Here is a 12787-nt window from a genome sequence, read left to right as displayed (position 1 = left end):
TAACAAAAGTATTTTACATGCCTTATGTTCCTGTCACCTTGGCATTTACCAAAAGCGATTTATCTGTAATGGGCGTAAATAAGTGGCAACAGAAAGGAAGTCTTAAATAAATTTAGATTAAAATTTAAACAATGGAAAACCCAGGAAGGAATGTAACAATATTATGAAAAGGAAAGTTACTACTCACCATATAGTGGAGATGCTGAGTCACAGATAGGCACAACAAAAAGACTCACAAATAAAGCTCTCGGCCAGTAAGGCCTACATCAAAAATAGATGACAGACACAAAAACTCTCATGCAAATGCCGCTCACACACACGACTGCAGTCTCAGGCAACTGTAACTACACTGCCATACGAGCACCCAGCCTCTGGTAAGCATCCATGAATTACAGCAAAGGTACTGTGGTGCGGGAATCTTGTTACGGATCTCATGTTTGTAGATATGAAGAGCTGCTCTTCCATTTCCACTCACTATAACGCGTACCATGTCTGTGAGCTAATCAAATCTATACTATATGTTTCACTAACTACTAACAGCAAGCAAGAAAATGTGAATTCAGGGCTAATAAAATACAAAAACTGAAGATACAGTACTACAATAACACAGGCTGAATGACAGAACTTTTACAACCCCTCAAAATAATCACTTCACTAGAGACTGGACTGGACTGGACTGGACAGCATGGCACCATGTGGCGGAGCGCATACCTCATAAATGGCAGACCAATTATATATGAGATGTGTCACCACTCATCGTTTGTTGCTTAGGGCCTGAAACACCCTGTATTGAACATTATGTAATCGAATGAATGTGATATTAGTTACAGTGGAAAGTCAGAAGACTGAAAGAGTATAAGACACCACAGTAATTAATCTCTGCCAATAAATAGGCTAATTAACAGAAATATGAATGCTAATAAAGCATGAAGAAAACTGTATTGCAATTGGTATGACGACTAACTACATTTGTCAATAAAATAAGCTCAAGTAAGAGTGTGAGACTAGCACTGGTAATATATTTCCCCTTTCCTCAGGTTTTACACTTTTGCCTGCTATGTCCTCTTATGAGTTTATTCTGGATGATCGAGTAGTGGTGTTGAAGTTTTATAGACAGACAATGCTGTCTTTTTACATAATTTATCATAGTATATAAGAAACTGTGATATGAATGAGCTGAGCAGTCTACCGAAAAATCTTCATAATTCAGATAAGGATATTTAAAGAACTTGGAACAACTGGAAATTAGTGTTGAATAGAAGTTACTACAAAATTAAAGTTACTTGTAAAAAATAAATTCACACACAAAAATAAACATAAAACTACACTGACATAGAGAACGACACAATGGTAATTAAAACTAAAAGTACCTGGTTCTGGTGAAGAAGGTTCAGCCCTTGGTAGTGAAGAAGCCACTGCTACAGGAGCAAACAATGTAGCTGGAGAAGGAGGAAGCTCTCCTGAAAGAAAAAGTACAGCATTTTAGCTTCAGAATAGCATAGAACATGTGTATTCCAAGCACAAACACAACACTATGTCTTATACTGTGCACACACACTGAAACTGTGGCCAAATGATAGAAATTTATTCTGTGCTCAAACTAAGCAAGAAAAATAGAGTAAAGATCATACAGCCTATAAATTCTTAATTTACAACTATGAACAACAATCTTGCAGAACAATAATTTTCTGGTGTATTTTGATATCAAATAAAAGTATTAATTATTTGATAACATAATGCATCAGAGAAGTACTGTGACGTTGCTGCTGATTTCTGTATTATAGAAATAAAGTGTATAAGTAAAACCTATACAACACAAAATTCTAGTTGCTTACAGAGCTTTAAGTTCCAATTGCTTATGGACCTTTAAAGATCTGTATTGATGAAACCAAATATGAAGAAACTGTGTCATGTGCCCACTTACTGGAGCATATATGCTTTGTAGTGTGACAGCAATAACTAGCTAACAGTCTATGCTGAGACTGCTACTTGTTTGGGTGTGTGTAGTGCAACCAGATGCGCGACATAAGGTGGAAAATGGGATAAAAAAATAAAATAAATAAATAAATAAAATAAAAAAACAACAACATTCAACAATGTTTGACTCAATTTAACACATCATAATCTATGTTTTTGATAGCCTGTGGCTGTCATTCATTATTTAAATAATGAAATAATGCACTAGTGTGGTTTCAGTTGCCTGAGACTGCAGGTGTGTGTGTGTGTGTGTGTGTGTGTGTGTGTGTGTGTGTTTTTATTTTTGACAAAGGGCATTGGCTGAAAGATCTAAGTGTGAAAATCTTTTTGTTGTGCCTATCTGCAACTCAGCATCTCCACTGTATGGTGAGTAGCAACCTTCCTTCTCACAATATTGTTATAATGGCACTAGTTACTTATTTTTTCATGCTTAGCGAGGAGCGTTTCAAGAATTTTTTCTCGTTCTCAAGTGCAAACATGTACATATGTATTTTGTGTGGTGTCTGAATGTATTGTTCTGCATTTCTTCCACTGTAATCATCTTTTTGAGGTTATCAGGTACTGTGCCTCCTCAGTTATGCAGAAAACCGCACACATGCAAACTATCACTCACATTGTTTGTTTGTTAACATCACAAAAAATACATACGTAAATACTGCACTTGACAACAAGAATAAATTCTCGAAACATGTTTTGTTCAGCTTGGGGGTTAAAAAACATAACCCGCACTGTGTTTAGACTAAAACCATTTGAGCAATGCGAAGTGAATGATGGTGTCAACTAGTGCTCCAAGTGGAAAATGCCAAAACACGCTAAATATGGTTCAACAAAGGTGTCATGATGATCACAACAAACACGAAACTGCGTTTGTGGAGTAGAGACAGGTTGGAAATGGTTGTGATTGGTCATACCCTCATTCAAATGAACCCAGTTACTCCCATCAGCCACCACACCAAGTAGAGCTTCGCAGGGGCAGGAGATACGGCACGAATTGTGCCCTGGTGTCAAAAAACTGAACCCCATAATATTTGTAAACTCTGCTGGATAGCAACATCATGCCAGAATTGACTTCTTCACAGACATTTTTTTCAAAATGCGTAAATCACGGGGAAATTATTAATATCCTGCTGCAAAATCGGGTGCAAATTAACATTTTGGGCATTGGAAATTTGACGGGAATGATAACAAAATGTTGTAAACGGCAGGAAAACGTTACTTCCGGGAATGTAAAAGTGGGGTATACTGTATGTTCTTGATGTTGATGCCTCGTCAATAACCAGTCATGTACAAAATTTCAACATTAGAAGAACACTGATTCACAAACAACTTACAGTAGCAGCAGGGTCCAATAATGTTTCATCCAGATCAAACAAAGCACTTAAAACCATTGTAGAGGGCAACTATGGATAATATAGTAAATTAAAATACTGGACTGTTGTGTGCCTTATTTACATTTACAAGCTCACACCACTGGAAGCACCTTATGAATGGTTCTTGCTACACCAAAATTCCTTTAGCCATTTAGTTCCCCACATGTACACGTACAATTAACAGTATAAAAATGGCACCCTTGTCTTTACATTCAGAATACACAATGAGTTTCATTTGTTCCATGTTCAAACATCTCACAACCTATGCATGATTTAGCTGGAATACCTAAAATGATTTATCATATTGACAGCACTTTCAAAGCTGATCAGTACCTCCATATCATGGAACAATGTGATGATGCATTAATCCAACTGCACCAAATTCGATTCAGTAAATAGTTATGTCTTGTTGTTTAGAGATGGCTGAAAAGAAGCTTCTCAATCAAGCGACAAGAGCATCCGAGTTAAATTCCACACAGAGTCTCAGAATCAAGGAGAATCATAATATTAAGATTTGTGACTGTGTGATTCCTCATGCATAATTCACATTATCTATGATTGTGTATTCCATCCTCAAGACTATTAGTTCTGAACAGTATAAATTTCACTAACTTAGCGATTTTAAGGCCAGATCAGTTGTATTATGTAGGCTTCCACAGCTAGCATCAAGATGATTAAAATTTTTCTGGATCTTGTATCATTATATAAAATACTTTAAAACATATAAACTACAAAAATATATACATTATTCCATATTTTATATAATGACATGGTACAACACCCAGAAGAATTTCAATCATCTTGATGTAGCTGCTCTTTTGGTGTTTGGTGCAAGGTCAAGCCTAAGTCTATACTCCAAACCAGTCCCTAATAATACAAATGCAAAAAGCGAGACAGAAGAATTACTCTGTTGGATTAATATCACAGAATATGTTATCTCCATGTGTAAAGAAAAAAAAGTATTATACCCACAAAGCTGAGCATTTATGATGTCATTGTTCTATTCACTGCACTAGAAAAGCATTAACTTCAATAATGACAGGTAAAAGGATTGACTGGCCCAAATAATTTAGAGTCCAAGAACAGAGCACTGTGCATGCCGAATTTCAGAAGTTCGAGTGTTCACAACTTTAGTGGACTGTGGAACTTCAGCTTAATGTTTCATTGTCAAAAAAAAGCAATATAATAATTAGGATACAGTATATGTCAAGATTCACTGCAATTTAATTCATCGTATCATTTCTTTTGAAAATCATTACTCCAGCACATAGAAACAGTTGAAATATAAGAATTCCATGTTGGCAGAATTCCTAAACCATGATTGTTTCACACCTGTTACAATGGCCAAGTGGATAGGCTGATCGTTTAAAAACGTAAAGGATGAGCATTCAAATCGAACTGTAGTCAATTGTCAATTTTTTTAGACCTTTGCAGGTAACATTTGAAACCTTAATTCGCTACAAATTGTGCAGCTGCAGGCTTTTCTAGGTTCCACATTCTTTCAAAACATTCCACTGTATAACAGTTTAATCTTTAAACAAACAGGCAAATGGTCATAGTAAAAATACTGAAAATGGATCATGTTATTTGTAATTGCTTTGACTGCTACTTGGTGTCTCTATAGTTTTCAGGTACAAGAAATGTATTAGCTGAGTGGCATATTCTTCTAAGTCCTTATGTGTGGATTACATGAGCAAGTGGATGTGCCTTCCAGTAACTGTTGTTTCCAGTGTAATATTTGTTCTTCAACTACGATAGGCCTATTTGAGGGTTATGCTAAAAAGAAGAAATCAGTAGCTCCTTGATACTGTGTCAGCTTACTGTACATGTAGCTGCAGTATGTGTCTGACTGAATCTCAACAGCAACTTTCATCGTTATTGGACCGTTTGAAAACCAAGCTGCACGAAAAACGCCGGCGATTGGACCGCAAAAAAGTCCTTTTCCATCATGACAATGCACTAGCACACTCCTCAGCAGTTGTGGTCGCAAAATTAATGGAAACAGGGTTCCAACTCGTTTCACATCCCCCTATTCTCCAGACTTGGCTCCCTCGGACTACTATTTGTTCTCCAATTTGAAGAAATGGTTGGCGGGACAAAGATTTTATTCAAACGAAGAGGTGATGGCAGCAACTAATAGATATTTTGCAGACTTGGACAAGTCCTATTATTCGGAAGGGATCAACAAATTAGAACAGCATTGACCAAAGTGTAGAAGTCTAAAGAAGACTATGTCGAAAAATAAAAAAGGTTTACCCCAAACATGTAAGTGGTTTTTATTTTTGCACGGACTTTTCAAAGGCTCCTCGTGTAGCTTCAGTATTTTCTCTACATGCCAATGGCATCAAGAACAGCTTGATTCCTTTGAGGCATAGAACTGACAAGTCTGTGGAAAAAGTCCTCATCCATGGCAGTTCTTCCCATGAAGAATGAACCAAATCCTATATGGGATTCGCAGTTCCCGGAGGAGGGTCTGTCCAACTGTCCTGCGGAGTCTTCTAAAGTTGAGCCCATACGTGCTCTATGGATTTGAGAACATGTGACTTTGGAGACCATGGAAGGCACTGAATAATATTCTCCCTCCTTTAAAAACCAGCTCTGAATCCTAATTCTAGTGTGTGATGGATGATATCTTGTTGGTAAGTGAGTCGTCCTTCAGGGTACCGAAGTCAAGCTCCAGGGATGATTACATTTTCAAAGAAATGTTCATAGCATGCTGAATTGAAGTTGCCTTGGATATGTTCTAAAGTTCCTTCACTCATGTAAGACATCCAGCCCCAACATTTCACACTTATGCACCTGGTTCTAGTGCACGTGGCCACGAAGTGCACATCATATCGTTGCCCATCTATGCAGTGAACAAGAGCAGGAGCTCTGCTCATGGATGCTATTGTCCTCTCATTGGAGAAAATGACTTCTCTCCAATTGTCATCTTCCCAGTATCTCACAATTGGTAATCTATCCATGGCTTGTTCATCAGACATCAGCTCTTTGATAGGAACAGCATGACAGGACCCGATTCATTGGTCCTTTAATCTTCTGAGAGCAGTTCTCGAAGAGCCCAGAAAACGTGAAGCTCTCCTTAGTTCTCGAATGAGTGACAATGGAGTTTTCTGGCCCACCCTGACCAGTTCTTCATCTTGTCTTCATGTAGAGACTAGTGGTCTTCCAGGTATTGGACGTCTCGCTACCTCACCATTATCTCCAAATCATCTAATGTATGTTTTTGCCGTGGAAGCATCAATACCATCACAACATCCTGCCTCAGATGCAGTAGCACCATTTTCAAAGAGAGAAATTATTCACTTGTGAATATTCACATCAGCCATTTTGAAGCAGATGTACGATGTATGCCACTCAGTTGATACATTTCTCTTAGCTGAAAACTGTAGACACAACAGGTGGCAGTCTAAGTACTTACAAATAAATAAATCCCTTTTCAATATTTTTACTATGGCCATCTGTCTATTTGTTTAAAGATTAGTCTATTATAAAATGCAATCTTTTGAAAGAATGTGGAACTGTGAAATGCTTATTGTCACAATAATTCTACCGAAATGGAGTTCCTGTATGTCAACTGTTTACACATGCTCGAATACCGATTTTCAAAAGAAATGATACGATGAATTCTTTTGCAATAAATCTTGACATATACTGTATCCTAACCATTATACTGCTTCTATTTAATGATGTAAACACCAAGCTGAAGCTCCACAGACCCCTAGAGTTGTGAACATGGCACTTCTGAACTAGAACATGCACAATGCTCTGTTCTTGAACTTAAATTACTCTGGCCGACCATCTTTTTGCCTCTCACTGTTCATGTGATTAACTTGGTGACATGTGATTAACACCATCTTGTGCTATAATTTACCATTGTAATTACTAGCAGGTGATTTGTATTTAACTCTTATTAAAATGCCTGATTATAGAGACAAAACAAAAACCTTCAGCTTGTGGTATATTTAAACAATTAGTATGGACAATGGGTGGATTGCTACTCATCAAATTAAAGAGATTTTGAGGGGCAGTGCTCCCCTCCCTTCTCTCTCTCTCTCTCTCTCTCTCTCTCACACACACACACACACACACACACACACATGACCACTGCCATCTTGGTTCCAAGTCCCAACTACCACTGTGGTGAGCAGAATTTCAGCTGTGGTGGGTAATGGGGGTAGAGAAGAGGAGTCGGGGGAGGAGGGAGAGGGATAAAAATGCTGTGATGAAAGGAACAATAGTGCTGCCTGTGGGACTGTGGAGGGATGTGTGGAAGACGAGGACAGGACAGCGAGCCGGCTATATGGGAGGGAGGGGAGAAGGTAAGCAAAGGGAAAAAAGAGAGAAGTGCCGTGATGAGATAATAGGCATGTGTAAAGCTGGAAAGAGGGAGCAGGAGAGGGCCAGAGGCAGGTGGAAGGCAGATAGTAACGAAGGTTGAGACACGTGGGGGTCACAGGAACGAGGATAGTTCCTGTATGCTCAATTCACAAAAGCTGATGGCAGGAAGAACCCAGCTGAGAAGCAGTGCATCATGCTGGGTGGCATACTCAGCAACTGGGTGATTCAGCTATCTCTTGGTCACAGTTTGACAGTGGCTATTTATGTGAACAGACAGCTTTATTGTGGTCATGTCCACATAGAATGCTGCATAGCAATTGCAGTTAAGGTTGTAGATCACAGGGCTGCTTTCACAGGTGGCCCTGTCCTTGCTGTGATAGAAGATGCCTTTTGACAGGATAGGAGCAGATGGTAGTGGAGTGTATGAGACAGGTCTTACACCTAGGTCTCTTGCACAGATATGAGTCATGGGGCAAGGAGTTGGGAGCAGAAGATAGAGAAGTATCAGGATATTTGGTAGGTTGGGTGAGTGGTGGAATATCACTGTGACGAGTGGAGAGAATATTTCTCATTTTAGCAAGAGTTAGTCAAAACCCATAGCAGAGAATGTGATTCAGTTGCACCAGTCCTGGGACGTACTAGGCCACGAGTGGGGTCTCCTTTGTGAGCAGTCCATGGGTATGCAGGGGGATGGTAGGTTAATGGGGAGAAAAGATGCAGGGGAACTGTTCCTGGATAAGGGGGGAGGAGTAACTAGTTTGTAAAGGCCTCAATTAAACCCTTCGCATATTTGGAAAGAGTTTACTCCTCACTACAAATGTGATGACCTCATGTGGCTAGTCTGTATGGAAGGGAGTTCTTGGTGTGAAATGAGTGGCCCATGTCAAATGGGATGTATTTTTGGTGGTCCCACCTGGTTAGCCCGTGGATTAAAGTCAAGGTCCGATGTGCCGGCCAGTCTGTGGATGGTTTTTAAGGCGGTTTTCCATCTGCCTTGCAAATGTGGGCTGGTTCCCTTTATTCTGCCTCAGTTACACTGTCAGCGATTGCTGCACAAACACTTTCTCTACATAAGCGTACACCATAATTACTCTACCATGCAAACATTGGGGTTACAGTCATATGGTGTGAGATGTCCTGGGGTGGTGGGGTGGGGGGTGGGGGTCCACTGGGGGCCAAACTGCACAATAACCCTGGGTTCAGTGTGGGGTGGCGGTGGGGGTGGGATGAGTGGACTGCTGTAGGGGTTGTGTACCACTGCAGGCTATGGCAGGGACGAAGCCTCTCCATCGTTTCTAGGTTCCCAATTCCATACCATACCATGCCATGCCATTGTTGGTGGTTCTGATGTGGATGGGGATACTGATGTCACCATATTTGAGGTGGAAGTCAACCTCAAGAAAGACGGCTTGTTGGGCTGCGAAGGACCGTATGAAGGAAATGGAGAAGAAGGCACTGAGTTTCTGCAGGCGTGTAGATAGCATGACCTCACCCTTGGTTTGTATCAAGAATATGTCATTAATGAATCTGAACCAGTGGTGTGGGATTGGGATTCTGAGTAGATAGGAAAAATTCCTTTACATGGTCCATGAGTAAGTTGGCATACGATGGTGCCATGTGGATGCCCAATGGTATAGCTCATATTTATTTGTAGGTTTGCCTTCAAAGGAGAAGTAATTGCTGGTGAGGATACAGTTGGTAATGATGACCAAGAAGAAGGTTGTATGTAAGGGGTCAGTCAAGCACTGGGGAAGATAGTGTTCAATAGTGACAAGCTCATGAGCATTCTGGGTTTCAGTGTAGAGGGAGGTGGCATCAATAGTGGTGAGCAGTTGCCAGGCAGTAAAGAAAAAGAAACTGGGAATATCAGTAGAAGAAATGTTTAGTGCCTTATATATAAGAGAGTACTTACTAGTAATAGGCTGAAGATGCTTGTCCACACGGGCAGAGATTCTCTCTTGGCCACCACAGTAAGCAGCCTTACTGGAGTGACCTGGTTGGTTGGGTTTATGTACTTTGGGATGCATGCAGAAAGAGGGTACAAGGGCTGGGAGTTCTGTGTTGAGCTGGAAACTGTACTCGGGGGAGAGGTTCTGGGATGGACCAAGGAATTTGAGGAGGGACTGGTAGTTCTGCTGGATTTCAGGTATGCGGTCACTGTTGTAGAGCTAGTAGACCATCAGCTGCAGGGGCCTCTCTGCCAGGTAATCCCTAGAGGTTCATATCCACAGTGGTGGAGACTTGGTTGGCAGTTGGTTGGAACCATTTTATAAATGGTTTTTCTTTCCATGAATTTGAGATTAGTTTCTATGTTGAGGGATTTTGGGAATAACTGAGACGCAACTTCTGCAGTTATGAAATTCTGCAAATTTAACAGTGGATGATTCAAAGAGATTGGGCATGGATCACAGCTAGAGTAAAGCTGAGTAAGACAGAATTCAATACTGGTTTTGAATCAAGTCTGTGTTTACGATTAGTGGAGAAAAAGCTTTTCTCATTTTAAAGAACATAGTTCTTATACAGGAAAACAGTGATCTGTAATTATTATAAATAAACTGTGTACACCACCAGACACAAACAAGAGGATTGCCATGCGCCACCGCCTCCAGCAGACATTCATGGTCCGAAGATGGTCTGATAAAAAGATCGAAACCTGTCACCGTTAAAAAAGTTAAGTGATCAAGACTGCTTCCAGTTTATTTAAAAGCTTTTCTGTTGTGGGGACAGGGAGATGGTCTTAGGAGGCCCAGCAGGACTGAACTTGGAAGTGGAAAAAATGGCTCTAAGCACTGTGGGACTTAACATCTGAGGTCATCAGTCCCCTAGACTTAGAACTACTTAAACTTAACTAACCTAAGGACAGCACACACATCCATGCCCGTGGCAGGATTTGAACCTGCGACCATAGCAGCAATGCAGTTCTGGACTGAAGCGCCTAGAACCACTTGGCCACAGTGGCCAGAGTTGGAAGTGGAGCAAAAGGTGAAGCCATCATACAGGGCCGAGACTTCTGTGGGACTGAGGCTTTTGGAAGACATGTTCCTGACTGAGTTGTTGGTCTGTTTAGGCTCAGAGTTCTGTAAGGTGGCATGTGGGAGTTTCTGGGTGTGTGACAAATGTAATATGTCTGCAAGGCAGGGTCTGGCAGCTTTGAATGGGTGTGGGGATATTTGATGGAGGTTATTGTTTGTAGTGATGGTGGATGAAAATAGTACAAGGCATGAACAAGAAGTGAACAGTTTGCACAGTCTATTGAGTGGACATTTTTCATACAGCTCTAGTTCCTGGAGGGCAAAGGTTTCAATGTGGAAGGTGAGATATGGGATGGATTCCATTTTGGATTTTCTATTATTTAATTATAGTATGGGTTAGATAAATTTAAACCTACCCAGAGACTGTTGCTGATGTACTTCAGTTTGAAAGTATTTTCAAATCATGGATGCTTAAAGTGATGCCAAACATACAGATGTGTTCAAATTATTAGACTAAATGATTATTTTTGATACTCTTTAGTTGTCTGGTTTAAAAGTAGGAGAGAAAAGTGTAATAATTGATTTATTTTAATGGTTTGAATGATGCCACAAAATTTCCCAGATCACTGAATTTTTCACAGTTGGTAACATTTTCCATTTTCTCTCCAAATTGTGGTGGTGTTAGTTGTCTGTGTATATGCTTTGAAACTGTGTATACAGTAATGTTTTATGTTTGTGCTGTACTTCAGCTTGTTATTTATTCTATCAATTTCTCGCTACTTTAACAAGACATTATACAGCTTGTGAACTTACATGTTTTTAGCTTTAGGAATAAATCATGGAGTTTCCATAGAAAGCGAGGTTGAGGGAAAGACAAAAGAGGTTTCACCTTGGAAAGTTCCAGCTGTGGTAGCACTTCTTACTGAAAATTGTTATACACAGCAAGAAATTGCTGACAGAATGAGAATATCACAGAAAACTGTCAGCAGAATCAAACTTTCTGTACAGAAAAGTGGTGAACACAAGCCAAACAGGAAAGGAAAATGTGGACATAACAGAAAAATCAGTTCTAGAACAATGAGAAGACTTACAGATATGGCAACAATGAACCATAAACTTAGTTCTACAGGCATAAGCCATCAGGTGAAAGGTTTGGGTATTGAAGTTTCACCTGTTGCAGTGAGAAGGACACTGCTTGAATGTGGTTTAAAGACATGCCGGCCAAGGAAAAAACAGAAAATCACACCTGCCATGAAAACCGAAAGATTGCAGTGGGCTAAACAACTTCAGCAGTAGACAAGCAAGGGTTGGGCTAAGGTATGTGCAATGATATGGTAAATTAAGTGGGTCTAATCTCTAAAATTAGGAGTTTTGGCTTGAAATTGTGATGATGTATTGATATCGAAGAAGTGCACATCTGAATTTTGGGATTGCCCTACGCTACCATTCCCAACTTTTCTAACTTGCAATTTTGTACACATGCTTCAGGTATGCTTCAGTGATGAATCTGCTGTATTCACTGTGATGGAAGAAAGCAGACAGTATGCTCATCACAGGTCTGGAGAACAGTTAAAAGCTGAGTGTGTGCAGCAACGTGTGAAGCATCTTACTTCCGTTATGGTCTGGAGCGTGATGTCCGTGAAAGGTACTGGCAGATTACACATTGTTGAAGGGACAATGAGGCAAGAACAACATAAAGAAATCCTTGAAAAGGAACTTTTCCTCCAAATAAATGAGTGGTTTCCTAATAAAGGTGCCATTTTTATGCATGACAGGGCACTCTGCCACAAAGCCAAAAGTGGTTGTTCCAAGTACTTGGAAGAAAAGCAACTGAAAGTGTTGCTCTGGCCAGTAATAGCTCTGATATGAACCCAACTGAAAATTTATGGGCTACTGTGAAACAGAGGATAAGGAAACTTACAATAACCACCAAACAAGATCTTAATGGATAAACTAGAGGAAATCTGGTACCGTGACAACGATATTAAAATGTCATGTGAAAAGTTAATAAAACCATGCCAAACAGGATAAAAATGTTGATTAAGAACAAAGGTATGCGTATAAAGTATTGAATGTACAAATATAATATGTATGGGGATGTAAATGTGTAATAAATGTAAAGTTTTG

The 12787-nt window shown here is 39.9% G+C and overlaps 1 protein-coding gene across 1 annotated transcript in view; it reads right to left on the bottom strand.

Moving 5' to 3' along the window:
* LOC126478137 (serine/threonine-protein kinase unc-51) overlaps positions 1 to 12787 on the bottom strand; it is a 171557-nt gene that overhangs the window by 105488 nt on the left and 53282 nt on the right. Inside the window, exon 11 of the mRNA XM_050103676.1 lies at positions 1371 to 1460. Within this exon, the coding sequence (XP_049959633.1) occupies positions 1371 to 1460 (90 nt within the window). The remainder of the gene's footprint in view (positions 1 to 1370; positions 1461 to 12787) is intronic.

The sequence above is a fragment of the Schistocerca serialis genome, chromosome 1 (genome assembly GCF_023864345.2).
Source record: "Schistocerca serialis cubense isolate TAMUIC-IGC-003099 chromosome 1, iqSchSeri2.2, whole genome shotgun sequence".
Lineage (NCBI taxonomy): Eukaryota > Metazoa > Arthropoda > Insecta > Orthoptera > Acrididae > Schistocerca > Schistocerca serialis.
This window is presented reverse-complemented; position numbering and strand designations above follow the sequence as displayed.